At 37.1% G+C, this 23024-nt stretch overlaps 2 protein-coding genes across 3 annotated transcripts; one reads left to right on the top strand and one right to left on the bottom strand.

Annotated features, from left to right (window-relative positions):
- Positions 1–73: 73 nt before the first annotated feature.
- On the bottom strand, positions 74–5133 carry LOC147566546 (ATP synthase subunit beta, mitochondrial-like). Its single transcript, XM_086653043.1, has 8 exons — positions 4078–5133; positions 3469–3544; positions 3283–3371; positions 2249–2366; positions 2053–2156; positions 1192–1350; positions 873–1097; positions 74–793 (listed from the first exon to the last, which is right to left on the bottom strand). The coding sequence occupies exons 1-8, from the start codon at positions 4558–4560 to the stop codon at positions 368–370; spliced, it is 1680 nt and encodes a 559-aa protein (XP_086509169.1). The 5' UTR covers positions 4561–5133; the 3' UTR covers positions 74–367.
- A 6704-nt stretch (positions 5134–11837) lies between these two features.
- LOC147566545 (actin-interacting protein 1-2-like) lies at positions 11838–22019 on the top strand. 2 transcript variants are annotated; one of them, XM_086653041.1, is made up of 6 exons: positions 11838–12446; positions 15647–15808; positions 17352–17538; positions 18016–18438; positions 19035–19442; positions 21178–22019. In XM_086653041.1, exons 1-6 carry the CDS (start codon positions 12055–12057, stop codon positions 21433–21435), a joined length of 1830 nt encoding a protein of 609 aa, XP_086509167.1. In that variant the 5' UTR covers positions 11838–12054; the 3' UTR covers positions 21436–22019. The 2 variants fall into 2 exon arrangements, with proteins under 2 accessions (XP_086509167.1, XP_086509168.1); XM_086653042.1 differs by lacking the exon at positions 11838–12446 and adding an exon at positions 13954–14538 and having other exon boundaries at positions 14575–15808.
- Positions 22020–23024: the final 1005 nt, after the last annotated feature.

Raw genomic sequence — 23024 nt, 5'->3', positions numbered from 1 at the left:
GGAGCACGGAAGTTTCTAGTGAACTAATAGAAAGTAGCTGAGAATTAAGACTTGAACATTATTAACACAGGAATGAACTGAAATCAAGAATCCGTATTCAAAAGCAAGAAAGTAAACAAGTATTAATCAAGTTAAAACTCTTTTGTTTCTCTTATTGAACAATGATGGGTCCAGTCTGAGCAGGACCCTTGGAAGCTCCTTGCGCTAACTACAATTCCTGCAAAAAAGAATTAAATAGGAAAGCAAAAGAAAACAGTTCCCAAACAAATTGCAGCAGCTTCTGGTGCCAGCACAGGCATTGCAAGTACATCACAAAATTATTGATTTTCCCAAGTCCACATAACGGGTAAGAGATGACATGATCCAATTAAGCAGCAGACTCCTTCGCGATCTTCTCAGCCTTGGCCATGACCTCCTCAATACCTCCAACCATGTAAAACGATTGCTCGGACAGATCATCGTATTTACCATCCAAAACCCCCTGGAAACTGGTAATGCTCTCTTTCAATTCCACATACTTCCCTGGGGCACCAGTGAAGACTTCTGCAACATGGAAAGGCTGGCTCAAGAAACGTTGGATCTTACGAGCACGAGCAACTGTCAACTTGTCATCTTCACTAAGCTCATCCATTCCCAAAATGGCAATAATATCCTGAAGATTCTTGTAGTTCTGAAGAACCTTCTGTACACCACGAGCAGTGTTGTAGTGTTCCTCTCCCAATATATGAGGTGAGAGCATACGGGATGTAGAATCTAGGGGATCCACAGCAGGGTAAATACCGAGCTCAGAAATCTGCATATAATCATAAAGAATGTGGTCAACAATAAATTAACTGATGAAACTTAACAACTATTACAAAAAGAATCTATACCTGTCTAGACAACACAGTGGTAGCATCAAGATGAGCAAAAGTTGTTGCAGGAGCAGGATCCGTCAAGTCATCAGCAGGCACATAAATAGCTTGAACAGACGTGATGGAACCTTTCTTTGTAGTAGTGATGCGCTCTTGGAGACCTCCAAGATCAGTAGCCAAAGTTGGTTGGTAACCAACAGCAGAAGGAATACGACCGAGTAAAGCGGACACCTCAGAGTTGGCCTGCAATATAGATGAAAAAGAGGGGTCGTTAATGCACTCTCTGCCATGTGAAGAAAGAAAGAACTTTTGTGAATATCCAAACAAGTTTGTTTACCTGGGTAAACCGGAAAATGTTATCAATGAACAGAAGCACATCTTGTCCCTCGGCATCTCTGAAGTGCTCAGCAACAGTTAGCCCAGTAAGCCCGACACGAGCACGAGCACCTGGGGGCTCATTCATCTGGCCGTATACAAGCGCGCACTTACTTTCGCTCTGAAAGGCAGAAAACATAGTTGAGATTTGGGAAAAAGAAAATGGCAAGACAAGATAACATTTCTGTTTAACGGTGCTTTAATAGGTCAATGATCTGTGCTACAACAGTTTGCTCTAAGAAAGAGTGGCGTTGCCTTGGGCATACACCTTGAGCATTATTCAAATGGCATAAATCGATATTTGAAAAAGAAAATGGCATTATATTCATATATAAATGTCAGTATCAATGTATCACATATCATTTCTACGTTGCTACAGTTATATATTCTTACCAGTCTAATAAGAAAAAGTTATCAATGTTATTAGTGTTTCCAAAACTCCAAGTCTTAAACTAAAGTATAAACACTCCAAAGTGAAACCTAATGATTCTACATCCCTCCTGTATATTGCATTTGTGCTTTTCTTAAAATTTATACAAAAAAATGTTCTACAATTGTGACCCGATATGCAAAGTTAGATGCCTCTTACACCTCAAGGTGCACATCTTACAACTGAATTGCGTACAACGGTTTGAGTGTTCATGTGCAAATGCCTTGGGGTGAATAACGACTGAAGAGTGCTTTGCCAATTTCTTAAATATTGGATGGAACATTAACAGTATAAGTGATGCAAGTATTCATGGTGAACCCAAATTTTACCCATGAATAATGGTAGAAAATAGAAATCCAGAAACGACTAAAATTTTGAGCGTAAGAAGTAGACCTGCTTCTCTCCTAGCTTGATGACACCACTTTCAATCATTTCTCTGTAAAGATCGTTACCCTCTCGAGTACGTTCACCGACACCAGCAAAGACAGAGAAACCACCTAACAGCAAGAAAACACATGAACACAACAAACAAACAAACCAGCAAACAAAGAGATACAGAGCTCTTTCGAAGATGTTTATATAGGCAAACCATGAGCTTTTGCAACATTGTTGATAAGCTCCATAATAAGCACAGTCTTTCCTACACCAGCACCACCAAAAAGTCCGATCTTTCCTCCTCTTTGATATGGTGCCAGAAGATCCACAACCTGCATAATCAAAAGAAGGGAATGACCAATAAGATTTGATATGATGATATTCAGTTCGAAAAAAATATCATCGGTCGTCTTTGATAGGAAAGTGCATTCTACATAGAAGTGTTTGATTACATCAGTTGCATGGAAACATTTCGTTGGAAGCAAGAATGTGATATAAACTTGTCATGAGGAGCTGCTACAAAGGATTCACCAAAGATCAAGATAAGAAAATAAGAATTTTCAGACGACTTTGTCTGGATGTGGGACATCTAGGTCCAGACCAGACGATTTTGTTTGAAAGTTGTCGGCCAAACCTTAGTTAGGGAGAAGAGGTGGAGAGGGTTAGAGATGACTGGAGTGTAGGAAAGAGGTAGATGATATTGATAAAAAAAAAAAAGTTATTTTCACAAATACTATTAAGGTAGTTTCCGGAAAAGGGAAAGACAATCCTTTTGGCCTGCACACTTATGGGTGACAAAATGACCAGTTAGTCACAAATGAGGATGGGAGGGGGGGCAAAACAGAATTACCCCTAAAATGTTTTCAAAAACAAAATAATTAACGTGAAACTATCTCGACCGGTCTCTTTCTTATATAGGAGGAAAAAATTCTCCAAATCCTCAGATTAATATATAGCAACTCCTGTTTTAATTAGTAACTTGATAGGCAAGTATTCCTAACATATCACGTTCCTAACATAAAAGCGAGTAGAGAACAAATTAGAAGTTTAAAACTAAGGTTCTGAGGCTGAATGTCAGCTCTAGCATCCTCGATGTTTTCATTATTTTCTTTTCTATGAACATCTAATTGTTTATATTTGCTCCTCTTCCCCTTCTTCAATTTCTCTTTTTCCCAGTAATTTCTAAGAAAAAGTTCATAAATATTTAATGTAGCCTTCGTTAGTGTCAAGAGTTGGAATACAACGTACCTTGATACCGGTAACAAGAATCTGCTGTTCAGTGGCCTGCTCCACAAAGGCAGGGGCCTCTCGATGGATTGGCAGAAAGTGATCAGTTTCTGTTTGAGTAACACAAACAGTTCAAATTACAAGTCCGTAATATACGAATTTAAAACAAATTACATGTGAAAAATGCAGTTATTTCCAATTTCTTACTGATATCTCCTCTGTGGTCAATAGGCTCTCCAATAACGTTCATGATACGGCCAAGGGTAGCTCTACCGACGGGTACCTATGTCAAATAAGTTACCAAATATATAAGCAAGGAGAAACCACAATAACATCATTACCAAGAACAGAAATAATGGTCGCACATGATAATGCTTAATCTGATCACCATCCACGCAGTAACAATAGGCAAGTATGAATTTGAAATCGTCAAGATGGAAAGGAAAATCATAGAAATATATTTATACACAGAATGCTATTTTGGGACATAGCTTGATCAATCAGAAGGGCCTAGTGTGGATCTTAACAAAAAACTGGATCCACAATCGTTCTTCAAAAGATGCAGCATCAGTGAATTGATGTCAATTAACATATTCAACAGACTCAAACTGAAGAAAAAATTTGGAATAAAAAATTGGGCATACAAAATGATCGACATAAAAGAGGTCACGCTCATAAAAAAGAATATAAATCTGATAAATCAGTGGAAGTCAAGGGGATTAAGAACCCTAAGAGCTAAAGTTAGAATCTTTTCGAAACAACAATCAAATAAATCGAGACAAAAAAGATGATCTAGTGAGAGAGAAGAAGAATTACAGTGATGGGAGAGCCAGTATTAAGGACTCTTTGTCCTCTAACAAGACCTTCAGTTCCGTCCATAGCAATCGTCCTGACCATATTTTCTCCCAAATGCTGAGCCACTTCCAGCACCAAACGGATCGAATTGTCCAAAACCTCAAGAGCAGTCAAGATCGGAGGCAATCCCTCTTCGAATCTAACATCAACAACGGCACCGATAACCTGACAAACACTTCCGATGGCTCCGGCTCCGGTAAACTCATCAGTAATTTTACCTTTGGATCCAGTTTTCGTCGACGTCGGGGAAGCAGATGACTCTGGAGCAGTAGCGGCGGCAGAGGTAGCATAGTCCAAGACACGGTTGAGGAGATAACCCTTGGGAGAAGGGCGAGAAAAGGGGGACGGAGATGGTGATCTAGGGTTAAAGATCGTGGATCTAGATGAAGCAGATCGTCGTGCAGATGATCGGAGTAGAGATGATAAGACCTTACGAGAAGCCATTGCTAGCCTAGTATAGAAAACTAGGGTTTTGATTTATTCTGTTTTATAGATTTTCCTCAGCTAATTAGGCAACAACTGAGAGATGACTCCACATTTGTTTGGCTATCCCTCGAGTAATGTGATGAGAGAGAGGAAATGAAATAGCTCGTTTGTTTTGAAAGGATCAATAACGAGATGAGTGAAATCCTCGACGTCAACGCGATCTACGAGCTGGAATTTCGCGTAAGTTGTACGTGGAGCTCAATCGGGACCAAATAATATTGGAAAGGTGGAAGTGTTGGGGGAAATAAAAAAAATTCCCCGGAGGAGAAAGTTTTGGGTGAAAACAATTTTCTTCTGTTTCCTCCAAACACTACCCACTTTTGGTCTTTCTATTTTATTTTTCCTCCATCTTCCTTCCCACCACTATTAACTCCGACGACTATTAACTTCGGCGACAATAACTCAAATTGTCGTCTCTCTCCTCCTCTTCCTCTCTTCATCCCTCTCTTTCTTTTATTTCTTGATATCTCTAAAAATTTTATCTCCTTATTTCAAGATTTCTACTCCAGACCATTTTTCCTTCTCTATCACAAATGAGTTACCCTCAGGAGGTTTCTTTGTTACAATTTTTCGATCATTCGACGAAATTTCAGTGTTCTCTACATCACTAGTATAAGATCAATTTCTCTTCCACTTACCGGAGTTCTCATCGATTTTTATCTTAATTTTCACAGTTCATTGAAGCAATTCATAACTATCCTTACTTTCTTCATCCACAACAACTCTACGGAAAAAGTATTTCATCAATCCAAGTAATACACCTTAAGAAATCAAGTAGATACTAGGTACCCTCAATAGAAATCTCTAAAATTGGTTTTCTTTGTAAGTAATCCACCTTCAAAAATTCAAAAACTTCCCTAAAAAACCCAACCCAAGTATCATTTGAATAGTACATGAATTTAGAAGGAACCCCACTTTGTTTAAAATTTTAGTAATTCTGAATTAGGCCTTGTGTAGAACAAAACCCACATTGTTCATCCTTATTGGAAGTTTTTTTTGAATTATCTGACTAAGGGTTTGATTCTTTTTGCAATTGCTCTTGCTTTATCTCTCTTCATCAAACTTAAATTCTTACCCAAACCTACATTTCTTGATTCTAATTTAGACTGATTTGAGTACCCAATAATAGTTAACAGAAGAAATTTAAGTCGGGTTTTCTTTTTGAGTTAAACTATAATTTCATTCATAAGTTGGAAATCAATCCATAACATTACATGATTGAGATTTTTAACTCCTCTGAGTACAACAAGAGAGATACATAAGTAAAGTACAACACAGAACTTCCAAACGTAAAATACCTCGTGAAGGGAAAGGAGTAACAAGACAAAAACTGAATGAAAATACCCTAAAGGTCATAAAATGAAATGATCATCAAGATCGCAAATGAAAAGACCCTAAAGGTCATAAAAATTTATTGTAATAAAACATAAGTAAAAATTATAAATCAAGTAGAGAAATGGAGATTGTGCGAGTCTGTCAGATTGAATTTTGTAAAAACAATCACGAACTCTTTTTTCTTGCACTTGCAATCGGTTGGATCGTGGACTATGGATTGATAGTTAGATGCCTAATCGTTATATTTTTCATAGTTGGTTCAATAAGGAATCGTCGATCTTCATCAATGGACGAACATCAGTCTTCATCAGTAGACGGATCACCTTAAGAAACCACCACCTTTACCCACTTCCTCCGCCCCCAATGACAATTGAAAATGATTAGTCAAATTAGGGGTGGGTCGGGGCGGGCTCGGGCACCCGTGGGTACTTTTGGTCCGGGCTCGGGCATTTCGGGTCCCATATATCAATGTCCAAATAACTTAACGGGCGGGCTCGGGCAGGGTAAAAGCAAACTTTGTTGCACAAAGCCCGCCATGGGTACTATCCCGACGGGCTTCGGGCGGGCCGGGTATCGGGTTGTCCATTATTCAGATATGAGATAAAAAAAAATTATCTACAAACCCTAACTCTGAAAAAAATGGAAAAACCATCAACATGAAAAGACAAAAAAATCAAATCTACACACAGATGAGATAGAGAGATACAAATGTTCATCTTCAGTATTTTCATTTTCAAAGAGAAAGATACAGAGAGATACAGATTACATATAGATCTGCATCAAAAGTGAAAAAAGAAATCATTTTGTTTCTATTCTAGACCTCCATGACTAAAAATTAATAAATCTACTTAAAAAGAATATATACTTCCAAACTATTTCCATTATTCCATCTCCTCTCTTCTCTTTAACTTCCAACCTCTTGAACTGTTTTGGACCTTCTTCTCACCACAGGTATTATTCCTCCACCAAGTGCCGAATTTCATATCTGGGCATCTCTCTCTCTCGTCTTTGTCTCTAGCTTATTTCCCTGTTGGCATTTAGAAATGTAGAAAAGTAGGACCCTTTTATATAAAACCCTAAAAGTAGCTTCCCTAATCTAACGGTTGAAACCTTATACTTATCATGATCCAACGTCCCATATAGGCCGGTTATAAGAAGCGGGCTCTATGATCGGGCTTGATGCTTGGGTAGAGCTTTTCTAAGTGGAGCCCAAGCCCGCGCACCAAAACCTAGCGGGTTGGGCGGGTAATACCGACCTGTCTCGGGCTTCGGGTAGTTTGTTTCCCTTCCGGACTCGGGCGTTCCGGATCGAGTTTCGGGCTCTCAGGCTAAATTCCCACCCCCTAAGTCGGATGATGATTTGTCGATTTTGGCGAAACTGATCTTCTTCCATACCAACATTTTCATCTCATTTCTACAGTTTTATCACTCTTCTATACTCCAGAAACTCTATTGAGATGGTAATAGATGTTAAATTATGGCAAGAAACGAAAACACTCGTAGAAGGAAAAGAATAAAGATTCTGGCGAAGGGACAAACCTTCGCCGGAGGAAACGATGAACTTTACGGTTTTCTCTCTCTAGAAAAAATAGTTATTCAGAGAGAGGAGTGGTCATCACATCATAGTTTTGAGTAGTCGGTTCTTCTAAAACGGATTAAGACCTAAATGCCTTAACAAGATTAAGAAAGAATCAAAACAAACCATGTAGTTTGTATCTAAAACGGATTACGACCTAAATGCGTTTGGTGAATTTATTTTGGGGTTTCCACCTTCTTCCCCGAAACTTTTCTTGTTTCTCCGACATAACGACTTATTGGAAAAAGCCCTAAAGTTTCTTGGCGCCTCACACTCCCACATTTTATTTTATTTTTTTTATTTATATTTTGTTGAAAGATCCCACATTTTATTTACTTGATAAATTTGGGGTTGTATTTGATTATTATTTTCTTGGAAAAAATTTATTTTCTAAAATTAAGTGTATGTAGTTTGTACCTTACGGGAGAATAACAAGAGAGCGAGGAAGAAAAAAATGAGACAGAGGAAATTAAATTGAGGTGGGAAACAAATAGTAAAAAAAGTTGGACCAAAAATGAAGATGCTCCCAATGTCAAATCTTGTTAAATAAAGTCTTTATGTCAGAAAGGCGTGACGTTTACTTTTTACATTTTAACTTTAAAGTCAAAGTGTCATTTGCAAAAGCTCACAAAAAGACAAGCATAACAGAAATACTTGACTATGATATAAAATTATTAAGAACATTATTTTAACAGTGAAACCTGAAAATTTTGATAAAAATGGCAAAAGTAAGATCGAAGGGCAATTTAGTAATTTTAGACTCCAAAAGGAAACAACAAGAGTGTCGAGATGGCACAAAATATCCTAAAAATATTTTGTTCTTCGGCAAATGAAGAGAGACAATGTGACAGAGAAAGTTATAGAGGTACTTTGGTCTTTCGAGCTAAAAGAGATATAAAAATGAGATAAGGGAACCTAAGGGGTGAAATCAGAAGGAAGAATAAAGAAAAGCAAAAGTATTTTGGGAAATCAAAAAAGAAAAATCCCAAATCAGCTTCATTATCTACCTTAGACTGAGGTTTTGAGAAAAAAAGGAGAGAGAAAAAACAAAATGAGTTGTGTTGTTAATAAAAGCTTGGCCATCAAAGCAATAAGCTGACACAAACAACAACAACACGGGGAAAAACACGACCATGAGTACGGAAGGGCGTACCAGGTGACGCATGATGCAAAGGAAAGTCGATTTAGACGTAGTAGGAACTTGGTCAAGACAACTCTCGGCTAGAGGTTAGGCCAAGCTCTGAGGCGTCGTCCATGACTGCCTCAGACGCGTCCCTGCCATCACATGGGTATTGTCTTAGGCTGAGGTATCTCCTTAGGCAAAATTATTCTTTTTTCTCCATTCCTTCTCCTCTTTTGTAGGGTTCTTCTTTCTTGATGGCTACAACGAATTCGTATCGTTCCATTGTATATGTTTGTCGATGTGTTATTGTTAAATTTACCATGTATTTGAGAAAGAATTAGTCGTGCTTTGTGCCAATCTTAACTAGCTCTTGAATAATATTCTTCAGATTTATTTGCATATGCATGACCAATCAGAGTTTCAGGCAATGGTTATGAATTGTAGACACCACTTACAACTTCAATTTATCACCATCAATTGGTATTCCTTTTAGCTTGAACGGATAATTACACATTTTAGTGTTTTTTTTTCTTTTGGGGTGGTTCTTTTGTTTTTCAAACCAAATTCGCCTTAGCCTATGAACGGTACTCCCACTTCTTTCACATTGTAGCTCTAACTTTGGTTTCTACAACCTTTCTTAACAATCGTCTTACATCGAAACCACAAATATCTTATTGAGTTTGAAAAAAATTGACCACCATTAATGCATACTAGCTCATCATTTGAACTCATATCTTATTGGGAACTTCATAACTAGATCGCTCAATATTGCAAGAAACCTGAGAAACCTTTGCTTCATTTAAAGATTTGTTACACAATGGGTTTCCTTTATTGATCGTTTGAGGGATGCCCTCAACTTCCGTATACCAGTTATCTTTAGTTTGCGGACAACAGAAATCCCATATTTTTCTGTACCTTTGGCTACAACATGCCACCTCTCTTGGGTATTCGGGCCCCTAAAACCCAAGTGTCATAAGACATATGAGTTGGCAATTGAGAAAGGAAAAAAAACATCGAAGTCATACAAGAAAAACCATATTAAATGAATGAATTAACTATAGAATGACAAAGACCAAACAAACAGATCAATTTCATTTCACTTTCGCAGAGAATAGGTATAAAAATCGACTCACACCCATCGGTTGCAACTCCAATAAGTTAATTAAATTACTTGAGTTGAAATTGGTTTGGTCGAGTGAATCGATTTTAAAACAAGTAAATAAATTGACTCATATTAAAGTTGAATTCAATGCGTTCACACCGAATTTCATACATAATTTGGTCCGAGAACACCGTTTTAAAGGTCCGTTAATTTCATTTTGTTATTTGGAGTTGAAATCGACCTAGTCCACTTGTGAAAAGATTTGGTGTAGGACTAAACCGAAATGGTTTTTGTCTTTCAAAAATTTCATTAAAAAAAATCGTAAACACGTGCAATAATGTGTTGGGGATTGTTATACACCTCTTTGGAAATCGCATCGTGAGTAGTAGTCGTTTTGGTACGAACCGTGAATGTTTCCCTAAAATTTTGGAATTGCTTTCGTTCACGGTGGCTTATAACAAAGAAAACACCTCTTGCACTTGGAGTTGGAATACAACACTACAATGGGGTAGATGCAAAATTTCGGTACATAGAACTTCCAAGCTTGCCAGCGACTATGTGGAGGTGATTCCAGTAAGGAGATGGGTGTTTGGAGATGTGATTTTCTTTTTGGAGATTTAGGGTTTAAAAGGAAGAAATTAAAAATAAATGAAAAAGCCAGGCTGAAAGCTTACACACCACCACAAGGGTGGATAATAATTTTGGGAAACACCTTTAAAAAGGTCGCGACTTTGGGAAATAAAAAAATCTTCGGGAGAATAACGATTTTGGTCAATAAATATTGATTCAGGGGCATATTTTTTTTTAGTCCAAAAGTTGACTTGATCAAACATTGCTCCCTAATCATCATCTTCTCTCTCCCTCTCACTCTCTTCCACTGTCTCACACCTTCTCTCTCTTGTTCTCTTGTTCTTTCTATCTTCTTCTCTTAGTCTATCTGTCTCGATTCCTCATTGGTTATCTCTTAGTATCTCTCTATTGCTCTCACTGTCTAAGTCTCTCGATTTCTGATCACCGTTTCTCTCTCAATCTCTCATTGTTTCTCAATCGATTTCTGATTGTTTCTCTCCCTCTCTCTCACACAGACACTGCTTCGGCAAAGGGAAGCGTTTCCTTCGTCGAAACCTGTCATCGAGGAGGGTTTCTGGTTTATGTGAAACCATCTCCAGGGTTTCGTGGGTACGAAATATTTTGTGGCCATGACCATTTCGCGGCCACAAAATGTTTCGTGGCGAACAAGTTTGTGATTTCCACAAAAAGATCTATTCAAACCGAGAGAGAACGAGTGGGAAAGAAAGATAAATACCGCGAGAGAAATGTAGATAATGAGAGAGAGAGAGAGAGATATGTCTACACCGAGATAATAATGAGAGTGATCTATAATGAAAAAGAGAGATATAGAGTGAGAACGACAGAGAGATAATCAGTAAGAGCGAGAGAAAGAGAGAGAAAAAAAAAGAGAAGAAAAACAACAAGAGAGAGAGATAGAGGAAGAGAGAAGAAGTGGCAATGGTTGCCGGAATGGTGGTGGTGGCCGGAATGGTGGTGGTGGGAAGTTGTTGTGGTGAAGGTGACAAAGAGGATGAAGATTAGGGGGCAATGTTTGATCAAGTGAATTTTTGGACTAAAGTAAAATATACCCCCGAGAACATACAAAAAACACATAGATTCCCTATAGAATTTATTCCCTCGAGATTATTCTTTATTCCCAAAGTCGCAACCTTTAAAAATTTTCAATGGATGTTTTTTTTGCATCGTTTTATTCTTTTCTTTTCTTTGGACGTTGGTGTATATTTAGACCCAGACCCTAATTTTTTTTGTTGAGAAATCGACTACGATCTACGTTAGTTGTTACAAGGCATTGATACGTCATAAAGATGTGATGAGAACGATAACCACCTAAATTAAACCATAATGAAAGAGGTCTAAAGCCCGATAACATGAAAGAGGCTTACAATTCGATAAATTTATTATATTATTTACTATATATATTGTCTAAATTACATGAGATAAATATTGATGACAAACTGCTTCCACGGAGACTAGATCCCACGACCTCACGAGTTTAAGAGGGGTGTCCAACCGCTGCACCGAAGGGTGGTGGATCAAAACCCTAACCCTTTGTGGGTTTGTAAATAAATGGACAATAAACCCATATCCCTTGTTATTGGGTTGAGACTTGAGAGAGTACAATTTGGCACTAGAGTGGTGTCGGAGCTTGTCAGGCTATGACATAAAACTATTAAATCGGGAAGGGAGATAGTTACAGGAGCATTTCTTTCTTTCATTTACCATTCCCATAAAGCAGAGAAGAAGATGGCTCAGCTCTCAGAGACCTATCCCTGTGTTCCGTCAACGGAGAGAGGAAGAGGGATCCTAATATCTGGGGATCCAAAATCAAACTCAATTCTTTACTGCAATGGCAGATCAGTGATCATCCGTTACCTTGATAAGCCTCTAGAGATTGAAGTTTATGGTGAACACGCTTACCCTGTCACCGTTGCTCGATTCTCCCCTAATGGTGAGTGGATCGCATCTGCTGATGTTTCTGGCATTGTTAGGATCTGGGGAAAGCACAATGATCATGTTCTTAAGAATGAATTTAGAGTTTTGTCTGGTCGGATTGATGATCTTCAATGGTCTCCTGATGGTATGAGGATTGTGGCTTCTGGTGATGGAAAGGGTAAATCTTTTGTCCGAGCCTTCATGTAAGATCTCTCTCTCTCTCTCTCTAAATTGTCTTCCTTGTGTTTGAATTTATTGTTGAATTGTTTTAAGTTGAAATCAATTAGCAGAAATTCCCTATCTGGGATCTGTTGGGGCATATTTCAACAACCTAAATAACATACTCACTGACTCTCAAGTTTAAACCCAACAATCTCATAAAGTTACAAATACGGTAATGGTGACATTATTGACATATAATTATATAATGATGTTCTATTTTGAATAAAGAGGAATGTCATGAGGCCGTGGATTGTGGGTTCGAAGTCGACTGAGTTTTAATTCAATAGAAATGAATACCTCATTGAGGAATCCCCCTCTGATCAATGCTGAGACGTGGCTTCATATATCGAGGGGGTGAGATGCTTATTTGTTTCCTTTTTGAGGAGTGATAGTCTCTCATACCGTTATACACTTATACGTATGAAGGATGATAACTTTGTCAATTGGCTGTTTCAAGGATTGAAATCGTCGACGTGGCCTAACATTCTGCTGGAAATATGGGGAACGGTGTTGACATCTCGAGTTTCCACTAATGTGGTAGAAGTATCTTGAGACACATCATAATATGGGTTTCACAATATCAAGCTGTTGATGGCAAGGCAAGGGGATTCCCGTGGCCAACAAACCCTCAATGGGCGGGGTGCACGCAAGCCGTGCTGCATATCTACATATCTATTAGAAAAACCCGTGTTTGTAGCAGTCTATCTATTGATAGAAGTTACCAGATACTCTATTCCCCTTTGCGTACCGCGTATCCAACTACCTGTTCCCTTTTTGGGCGGGTTCACGACCTAATGCACCAAATTTGACGTTCGGAATTGTTAGTCTTAATTAACCCAAATCCTTTGAAAAAATCTTTCAGTTTGACTAGTTGGGTAGTTAAGTAAAAGATTATTTTAGAATCCAGATAAGTACTATTGTACTACGTCTTAATTCTTCTTCTTAGAGGTGAGAATCACCTAGTTACTCGGTCTCATCTCGGGTTGACTTGTGGTAGAGTCGATCCTTAGTCGAGTCCGAGTTTAACAACTTAGCATTCAGATCTAGAAAATTTAGGTAGTTGTACAATCTTATGCAATTGGGATTACCAGATCCGGCCGAGTTGGTAGACTGAGCTGATCTAATTCCGATCCCCCGAGTCAAAGACGTCCAGCTTTGTCTATAATGTCTACATGAATATGTATTTAATAATACTAGGGTATAACCTGTGCCCTACGACACAGACAACTGTATCAATCAAATTTAACGAAATTGTTGTTGAAGTCAAGCAAATTGTCATAAACTTATCTTACCCAGAAATGTAATATTTGGTACAAAATAAATTAACGATCTTGTAACAGATTCTTTTACATTAAGAAAGAATATATAAGTTGAGATTTAGATAAATCAAATGCAATACATCAATCATGGTACATTAAGAAAATAAAAAAAACATAAACAGTTGTAATTCTTTTACATAACTTTTTCAATATCCGAGAACTTGTAGTCTTTTTTTCTTCTTCATAAGCTTGATCTCCAAGAGCCCCCATTTGCATTTCCTGTAGAAACAACAAACAACATTTCAACAACCATCAAACAAATATAAGTATAAAAGATTTCAGTTTCTTTTTTTTTGCCCTAAAAGAATCTAGAGAGAGATGAAATTTAGAAAAAAAGATCGAAGAGCAAAATAGCCCGTGCAAGATCAATATGAGTACTGAACCCACGAGACAGATGAAAAAAGAAATTGAAAAAAGAGAGATTTCAATTTCTAGAGGGGTGAGATAAATTTCTAAACCCAAATTTTATATCCTTTATTAAATAAGTTACTTTAAATAAGTTAATTAAAAAAAGGACTATTTCATTAAACCCGTGCAAACTTTTTAATAAAAAAGGATAACATTGTAAATTTAGGTTGTTTTATTTCCTAAATTTTTAAAATTTCTTTTTTAAATAAGTTATTTTATTTCTAAGAAGGACTACATTGTACATTTAGAGATGGGCTGCTAGACAATATCCTTTATTAAAAGGATGTTTGTCCCAGTCAATATTTTTCCCTTCTGTTTTATTATATAGATATACATAGTTTGAAAGGTGATTAAAAAATTTTCAAAAAAAATAGTTTGAAAGATGATCAACCTTGGGCCGATCCCATTATGGGTGATCAGGATTGTCGCCAAGCGAATCCCGTTGTGGGGGATCGAGATCGCGGGCTAGTTGATACTGAGCTTATCCTGTCTCCATCTGCTTAGTACATACCATATTAAGCTGGGTCGTGGTTCAACAGCTTGTTATCTAATGAAGTGGATTCGTGCCCAAAAGAATGTTGAGATTCTTATGGAGAGAGGAATTTCACGTGTTAGTAGTTTGATACTACCTATGACAATAAAGCATTCTTTAATTTTAATAGGGATAACATATTAGTTCTTAGGCCAAATTGCATATTTGTACCCAATCTTGTTTAGTGTATCTGGGGCTATAGTAGCTTCATTTGGAGCTTAACCTTAACACGTAAAATAATATGAAAATCCTTACTTCAAACCTCTTATGGCTTGTCACAATTTTATGGAGTTTATAACATCAATACTCCTTTTCTACCCAATTTGAACAAAAAACCTTAATTACATCAATATGCAATTGAAGATGTTGGCTCAGGGTTCCAATTTATGGTGAACTCTGGTATTAAAGTCCCAACTACTCTTCACGAGTTCGTGGCTGCTCCTGACTAGTGCTCGATTGCTCCTGACTAGTCCTTAACTGCTCCTGGCATGTCCCGATTGTTCTGTCTAGTCCCTGACTACTCGAATAGTTACTTGTCCAAACTTAACTGACTTGATAATCAGCCTCACCCTTTTAGGTTCTCAATTAGTTTAAATCCTAGACTAGTGTTGGACTCCGTTGACTAGATTCCTAAACTAATCACCTAATAGGTGTTATTAGACTTCAGTTTTTCTTTGTTCTTTTAATTATTAAAAAGTTGCCTTTCTTAGTTAAAATAAGTATAGACCAATGAATGTATGCAAATTCTAAGCAGACTAGCGATTCTATTGATTATTCTTTTTCACCTCTTGACTATTGTATATCTAAGGGTTTTTCTGAACAAGAAAAAGAAGTATTATTTTGATAATAGTGAATATACAAGTACAAAAGCCAAAAAGAGCGAGAGGTCAAGGAATTACAAGCAATTTTTTTCTTTCTGTAGGTGGGATTCTGGCTCTAATGTGGGAGAGTTTGATGGTCATTCAAAGCGAGTCCTAAGCTGCGCCTTTAAGCCAACGAGACCATTTCGTATCGTCACATGTGGAGAGGATTTTATAGTGAACTTCTACGAAGGGCCACCATTCAAATTCAAACTTTCTCACAGGTCAGTTATATTTTTTTCTGCTGAAATTATATATTTGCTTCTATTTGTGGTGTTACTGATTACTGAAAGTATTTATGGGATTCCCGAACTAAACGCATATTATTGCGTATCTGCATCACGAAAGATAAAGTAGACCAATTGACATTTTTTTTTTAATCATCGAGTGACTCATGTTTAAGCTCATAATATTACTATTAGAAAGTTAAAACTAATGATACAAAAGCAGAGTTTGATGATATCCAAGTAACATGGACACTACTCGTGTTGGTGTCAGACGCCGGTACGGGGAGTTGGATACAAATAGTGGAAAAAAGGCCATTACATGGATAAAGTCTCACGCTTACCTACTTAAGTGACATGAGTATCTGAGTTTTGAATATCAGTATCCAGCATTACAAAAAAAATACTGAAAAGCAGTATCCATGTTAAGTGGCGGAAGACATAATATTTTGGGATTATTCTTCTTTTTTTTGAATCATATTTTGGGATTATTCTTAATTGGATGGTTTTCATTGGGATTCCACCATGAAAAAGGGATCATCCTTTCAACCTTCTATTGCCATGAACTTTATCAGAACTATTGTCGACTTAAAAGAAGTGATTTAACCTTTTCCATTGGTCTAGGTAGAGATTAAAGATCTATCTATAATAATATGCAATTGGTTGTTTTCGCGTGACACAATGTCATGTCGGATATGATGAAGTTATTTTTAAATTTGAGTTTGGTATTGAATGAAGAATATGTATAAACGAGGTAAAGTTACTGTTTAGATAGAAAGACTTCCCAGGAACTAGAAAGAAAGCAAACAATTATAACGTGGCCAAGAAAGCCTCCCAATTAAAAACAAAATCTGAATAAGTCCAGCATCTCAGTCATTCCGTTCTCCTTGTCCAGAAAACAAATGTCGCCTTGACATTTCTTTTATTATTGCTTTCGTGCAAGTGTACTTATCCTTGAAGAGAAAGGAGTCACGCTCTAGAATTATCTATTTTGTCTAGGTATCTGCTTTTCCTATTTATTTTTATTTTATTCTGCATATTTTGAGGGATGATCGAAATAGTATCAAAAGCATTAAATTTTTTTTTTGGTACTTTTGTCCAAATTCCAGTCGAGACACGTCATTGATACTGACTAGAAATATTTTGTTGTTTTGATGGAAGTCCAACCATATTAGTACCATGTTAGTGATCAGAATTGATAAGTGAAATTACAGATGATGTTGTTGCATATATAAATTTTTTTTTTTTTGAATTGTTCAGCGTGCCTCGAACCCTTGACCTCTAAGGTGGAAGACTATACCTCTTACCACTCCAACCAAGGGTTGTTGGCATAGATTAAATATTTAATAGAAGCAGATAACATAAACACATTTTTTATATGTAAGTGGTTTATTTATCATACAATACATAAATTATGAATTCGTGAATTATGTCAGTTACTTCTGGCTAAAATTTTACGAATTAGTCAAAGCCAAAGAGCGACGGGTGCTACCATGCTAATTGTTTAATTAATTCATGCAAGTATATTGTTATGTATCTACAGGGAGCACTCGAACTTTGTGAATTGTGTAAGATTTTCTCCAGATGGCACCAAGTTCATCACCGTAAGCTCTGATAAGAGGGGGTTTCTATATGATGCCAAGACTGCTGAAAAGATAGGAGAGCTGTCTCCAGAGGATGGACACAAAGGGAGTATTTATGCTGTTAGCTGGAGTCCTGACAGTAAACAAGTGAGCTGATATTGGTTTACATCCTGTTGCTTGAAATTTAAGTTTATTTTTAAACTAATAACACATTTTATGGAAATAATATAAAAATAAAAGGCAAGGAACTTGTATGTGCACTGATATCTCCAGGAACCATGGTGTAAAGCTAAACTGAACCTCTGAACATATTAAAGTTATCTAATTTTTATAATAACATAATCTGAACAACTATCAGAGCCGTAGATTTGAACTGTAACTTATATATGCTATGTTCTACCCAATAAATACCCATTTTGGTTCTATTCATTTGATTCCTGTGTACCGTGTAGGCTTTCCGAGGTATGAAACGACAACACTTATTTCTGAATGATTGTATTTATGTTTCATTCGGTTGCACTTTTCTTACACGCTTGTTTCTTACTATTTGTGCTATCCTCACACAGGGTTGTTTATGGTTGTGAAATCATTTACTTGTCTGAAACAGTAATGGCTGATTTGTAGGTACTGACAGTATCGGCGGACAAGACTGCAAAAGTATGGGAAATTTGTGAAGATGGTAACGGGAAGGTGAAAAAGACTTTGGCATCAGTAGGATCAAGTGGAGTTGAAGACATGCTAGTTGGATGTCTCTGGCAGAATGATCACCTTGTCACTGTTTCGCTGGGTGGGACAATCAGTGTATACTTAGCCAGTGACCTGGATAAATCTCCTTTATCTTTCTCTGGACATTTGAAGAGTGTCAATGCTCTAGCTGTACTTCCAGGAAGCCAGAATGTCATCTTGTCTAGCAGCTACGATGGTGTGATAGTAAGATGGATTCAAGGGATTGGGTATAGTGGAAAGCTACAGAGGAAAGACAATTCTCAAATCAAATCTTTTTATGCTACTGAAGAAGAAATTGTTTCATTTGCATTTGACAACAAGGTGCGTAATTTATTTAAGAGACTTGGGTCTTTATGCTTCCGATATGGCACTTCTTGGCCTTCTTGACTTCAGTGTTTATTGTAATCATCTTACAGGTTCTATTTAGAAACTACAACCTACTGCTCTTTTTTATTTTGGGATAGTGAGTTGCATTATCCATTATGCCATCTGACCTTTTTTTTACTGAAAATGTGCAAGTTAGGGTCCCTCTTTATCAATTTTAGGCTCATAGCTAATTAACCCAAAGGGCATCAAATCAGAGGGAAGGGGTAGATATTTTCAGATACAAAGGCTATTTGAGACATTTACCTGTTGATATATGGTATTCCCGTGTATATACTTTTGGCTAATGTTCGTCTCATTATGATCACAACTACACACATAACATTGTTGCTTTTGCTAAAGACTGGCACGGAGAAGAATTATATGGTCCCAACAGTCTCTAATGTACTCAATATGGTTTTATATTGTTCAGAAAAAAAATATGAAATTCATTTTTGGACCAAGGTATTTAGGATAAATAGGTATAGGTGTTTCTGAACAAATATATTTATTGTATATAATGGCTATGTCTTTGTTTATCCTCAAAATCTCAGGTATGGAGAATACCCCTTCTCGGTGATCAATGTGGTGAGGCTGAGCCAATTGATATTGGGATTCAGCCCAAGGACTTGAGCCTTGCACCTCTTTCTCCTGGACTTGCTTTGATTTCAACTGATACAGGAGTTATCATACTCCATGGGGAAAAGGTTGCATCAACCATCAGTCTTGGTTACGCTGCAGCAGCATGTGCAATAGCGCCCGACGGAAGTGAGGCAATCATTGGTGGACAGGATGGTAAACTGCACATTTACTCCATCAATGGCGACACACTTACTGAAGAGGCAACACTTGAGAAGCATCGAGGTGCTATCACTGTTATACGTTACTCACCGGATGCTTCTATGTTTGCTTCAGCTGATGCCAACCGAGAAGCTGTTGTCTGGGACCGTGTATCACGAGAGGTTAAGTTTTAATTTTTTTTACTACTATATATCTCACATAATTCAATTTCACTACCAAATACTGGCGCCATACTTGAATAATAACATAATGACGTTTTTCAAATCCTCAGCAATAACAGAATAAAATAAAAGTGTAGTTATGAAGCTCCCTTTCCCAAATAATTGGAGTAATATGATTTGGTAAAAATGGTAAAAATATGTCAGGTAGAACTTGATAAAAGCCTCGCAACGGAGGGGTGGGGTTCCAGTGCTGCGGTTGTGGTTCCGTGGTCTCTCAAAGTAATATATACCAATAGTAGATGCTATTGAACCACTCTGCATTTTCCAATTCTTCAACCTTTTTACTTGACCAAATCAATACTTTGATTATCTGATATCTGTTGTTTGGTGGAATGAAAATACGTACTAGAAGTGTATTCGAAGACTTCAGAGTTGTGATGCATTTTGTGTTCTACAAATTTGCGGTTTTCGATTGTTTGAAGAGAGTTAAACAATCACAATAATATCAATTATTGAATAAGATATAAATGCTTTTCATATATACGATTGAGATGCACAATAAGTTAGAAATAGTAAATAGATGGAGTCAGACTGTCAGAGTATTGGATACTCTCCTTTAGACGCTCTCCGTCCCGCATTGGTGCTAAATGGTTTACATTGCCGAATCATCTCCCCAGATACAAGGATCTTTCTTCTAGAATTAGTATTATTTTCAACTCCATGAAATGGCGAACCAAATTTGTAGAGAACCCTCACAATTAGTTGACCCTCTAATGCAATTCTAGAACTAAACAAAAGATTATTTATAAAATAAGAAACAAGATGGGTATTTATAGAATTCTAGGTGACTATTAGAAGAGCTATAATGCCTCTTCAAAGAGATGCAATTACTGAGAGATACATCTTTTAGTATTATCATTCAATATGTGCACCTATTTGAATTAAATTGAATATTAATTTTCAATTAAAAAAAGAAACAAGTTCCATTGGACCTGTGTACAACATTTTGTGTCTCCAACATGGAGTCTCCAATAAGTATCAGTGAGTTCAAAATTTATACTTGTACTTGGAGATGAACATTACCTAATTGTGACAGTCTTTCATCAATCTAGAGCACAATCAACGCAGAGTGAAAGATTGTAAAACATTGTCTTGGAGAGACGAGTGATTTGGTAAAAGAGCTATCTTTATAGATTGTAGTACATGCACTGGTTCTTGAGTTGAAATTTGATGTATTCGTAAATGCTGCTACTTGAAGATGTCTTATGAAATGAACTCGAGTTCTTAAAGAAGTCTTGAAGCGGATCCTAGCACATGAAAGAAAAAAATAGATTGGATCGGATTTAGATTGTGGAAATTCTAGTGGACAGTTCTACTATGAAACCAATAATAGCACACGTGCACTATTATTCTTTTCTGGTGACTCGCATACTTTTTCTTTGTTCTCGCATTTAGTTGATTATTTTAAAAGAGCTATCTTTTGAGCTGGTGATTCTGTTCCTTGCCTGCAACTAGGATTATACTTCTGGCTCGTAATTTCCGTAAAATAGTATTAGTCAGTTATTTCTGCTTTATTGCGTTCAAGTAGATACATCTTTCACTCATCATATCAGCAAGTACATTTCCTCTTGTATGTGCAGATGGATTCTTGTTGTAAAATATGTAATATTTCAGTAGTATTTATCTTGATTTCTTGAAATTGCGAATAATCGTAAAATTCAATGATTTGTTGCAGGTAAAAGTGAAAAACATGTTGTACCACACTGCTCGCATAAACTGCTTGGCTTGGTCTCCCGATAACACCATGGTTGCTACTGGATCCCTTGACACATGTGTGATAATATACGAGATCAGCAAGCCGGCATCAACCCGACTAACAATCAAGAATGCTCACTTAGGTGGGGTTAATGGAATTGCTTTTACTGATAACTGCAGCGTGGTGAGTTCGGGCGAGGATGCATGTGTTCGTTTGTGGAAATTACCACCACAGTAAAAACTGCCCCCAGATGCAGCAGATTCCAGTTTAATAATAACGAGTTGATGGTGATTGTGCAGTTCTATTTTTGTTGTTTTGTTGTCTAGATATTTCATTACAAGGCTTGAGTAAAGCAGAAAAAGTACAAAAAAGGGAAAAAGAAGTAAAAACAAGGAAGTGATTAGGATTCGATATTGTGGGTGACTGCCTCCAGTTAGAAATGACTTAGTGTTTTACTTTTATGCTGAAAAGTAATTTTGAGATTCCAATTTCGTAGTAGTATTAATGCAGATATTGAGAAGAGAAGTCACAATGCCGCTGCTGCTGAAAGACGGAAGGGAATAACATAGTTACGAAGATTATGGAACGACTAGTTGTTTCCCGTCTTCAACTTTGATATTTTATCGCGTTGTGTTTAATGTGAAGCTTCTTGTGCGGGAGGATGATGACTGAATATCTTTTACTTTTCTTGGTGTGATCACAATAAGTGTGAAGGTTTCGGAATTTGTGTGGAGAAGGTTTTGTTGTTCTAGTTTATAAGAATGAAAAATTCTTTTCGGTGCTCGAATGGAGTTTAAATTGATGCAACTGACACTTCTTTACTCTTTTGCTTGGAACCTGGTTCTCTTTTATCAGCACAGAGAGAGTGAACTGTAAAGACTAAGAAATCTGTCTATCTGGATTTTATGTTGCTATGGTCACTGTGATCATCAAATAGATCAAATTAGTTTCTCAATTGAGGGAAGTGCTTCTGAAGACAAAAAAAACTCTTATTAGAACTCTAGACTGTGGTTGCAAAAATGCTTGAAATTGAACTTCAATTCTTATTGTTCAGTTGAAGATACTAACGTTCTCCCAAAATGCTTGAAACATAAAACTAAATATAATAGATGATCGAATGTGATTTGTTAACATAACAAAGCGTCTTCTGATCTAGAAACCAGAATAAGGAGAGAGAACGAGTGATGGGGAAGAGAGAACGAGTGACGGAACGAAGAACCGAATACGGAGAGAGAACGAGTGATGGAAAGAAGAATACATCGGAAGAGAAGAGGCAACTAGGATTTCTAGGGCAATATACTCAAATAGTAAGACAACTTGAAACAATATGACATTTCTCCTCATCTTTTCCCATGCCACCTTTCCTTGCTTTAAGCCTCAGAGACAAAGTAAGGAGGCCGACAAAAGTCAGCTCGACACCTTGAGCTCTGTTGTGCCTGAAGAGAGCAACATTGACACAGAAGGTCAAGCAGGGCCAAAGGTATGTTTTCCACGTACGAATTGTTTATATTAGAAGAAACACACTCATCACATATTATCTTCTAATCGGTCACAAACGTGGCTACCATCAATGCAGGTGCCTTACCACCACAACATTTTAGTCGTGCTCTCAGCAATCATCCAAACCTATATAAGCATTTCCGGTTTGTCCTAAAAGGTATCGAAGCTATCGTCTACACTTGACTTTTGAATTATTTCCAAAAACTGCAAAAAAACACCTCACTGACTTAGGCGCCAAAGTATCTTTTTCGTTTTTTGCAAGCTCTGCCCACCTAATCTGATAGAAAACATAAAAGAGAATTCATATTCTGATCAGAGGTCTTGAT

The sequence above is a fragment of the Eschscholzia californica genome, unplaced genomic scaffold (assembly GCF_041429995.1).
Source record: "Eschscholzia californica isolate CP2 unplaced genomic scaffold, dmEscCali1.0.p SCAF_1, whole genome shotgun sequence".
In the NCBI taxonomy this organism is placed as follows: domain Eukaryota; kingdom Viridiplantae; phylum Streptophyta; class Magnoliopsida; order Ranunculales; family Papaveraceae; genus Eschscholzia; species Eschscholzia californica.
The sequence above is the reverse complement of the archived record's forward strand: the minus strand, read 5'-3'. Positions and strand labels throughout refer to the sequence as shown.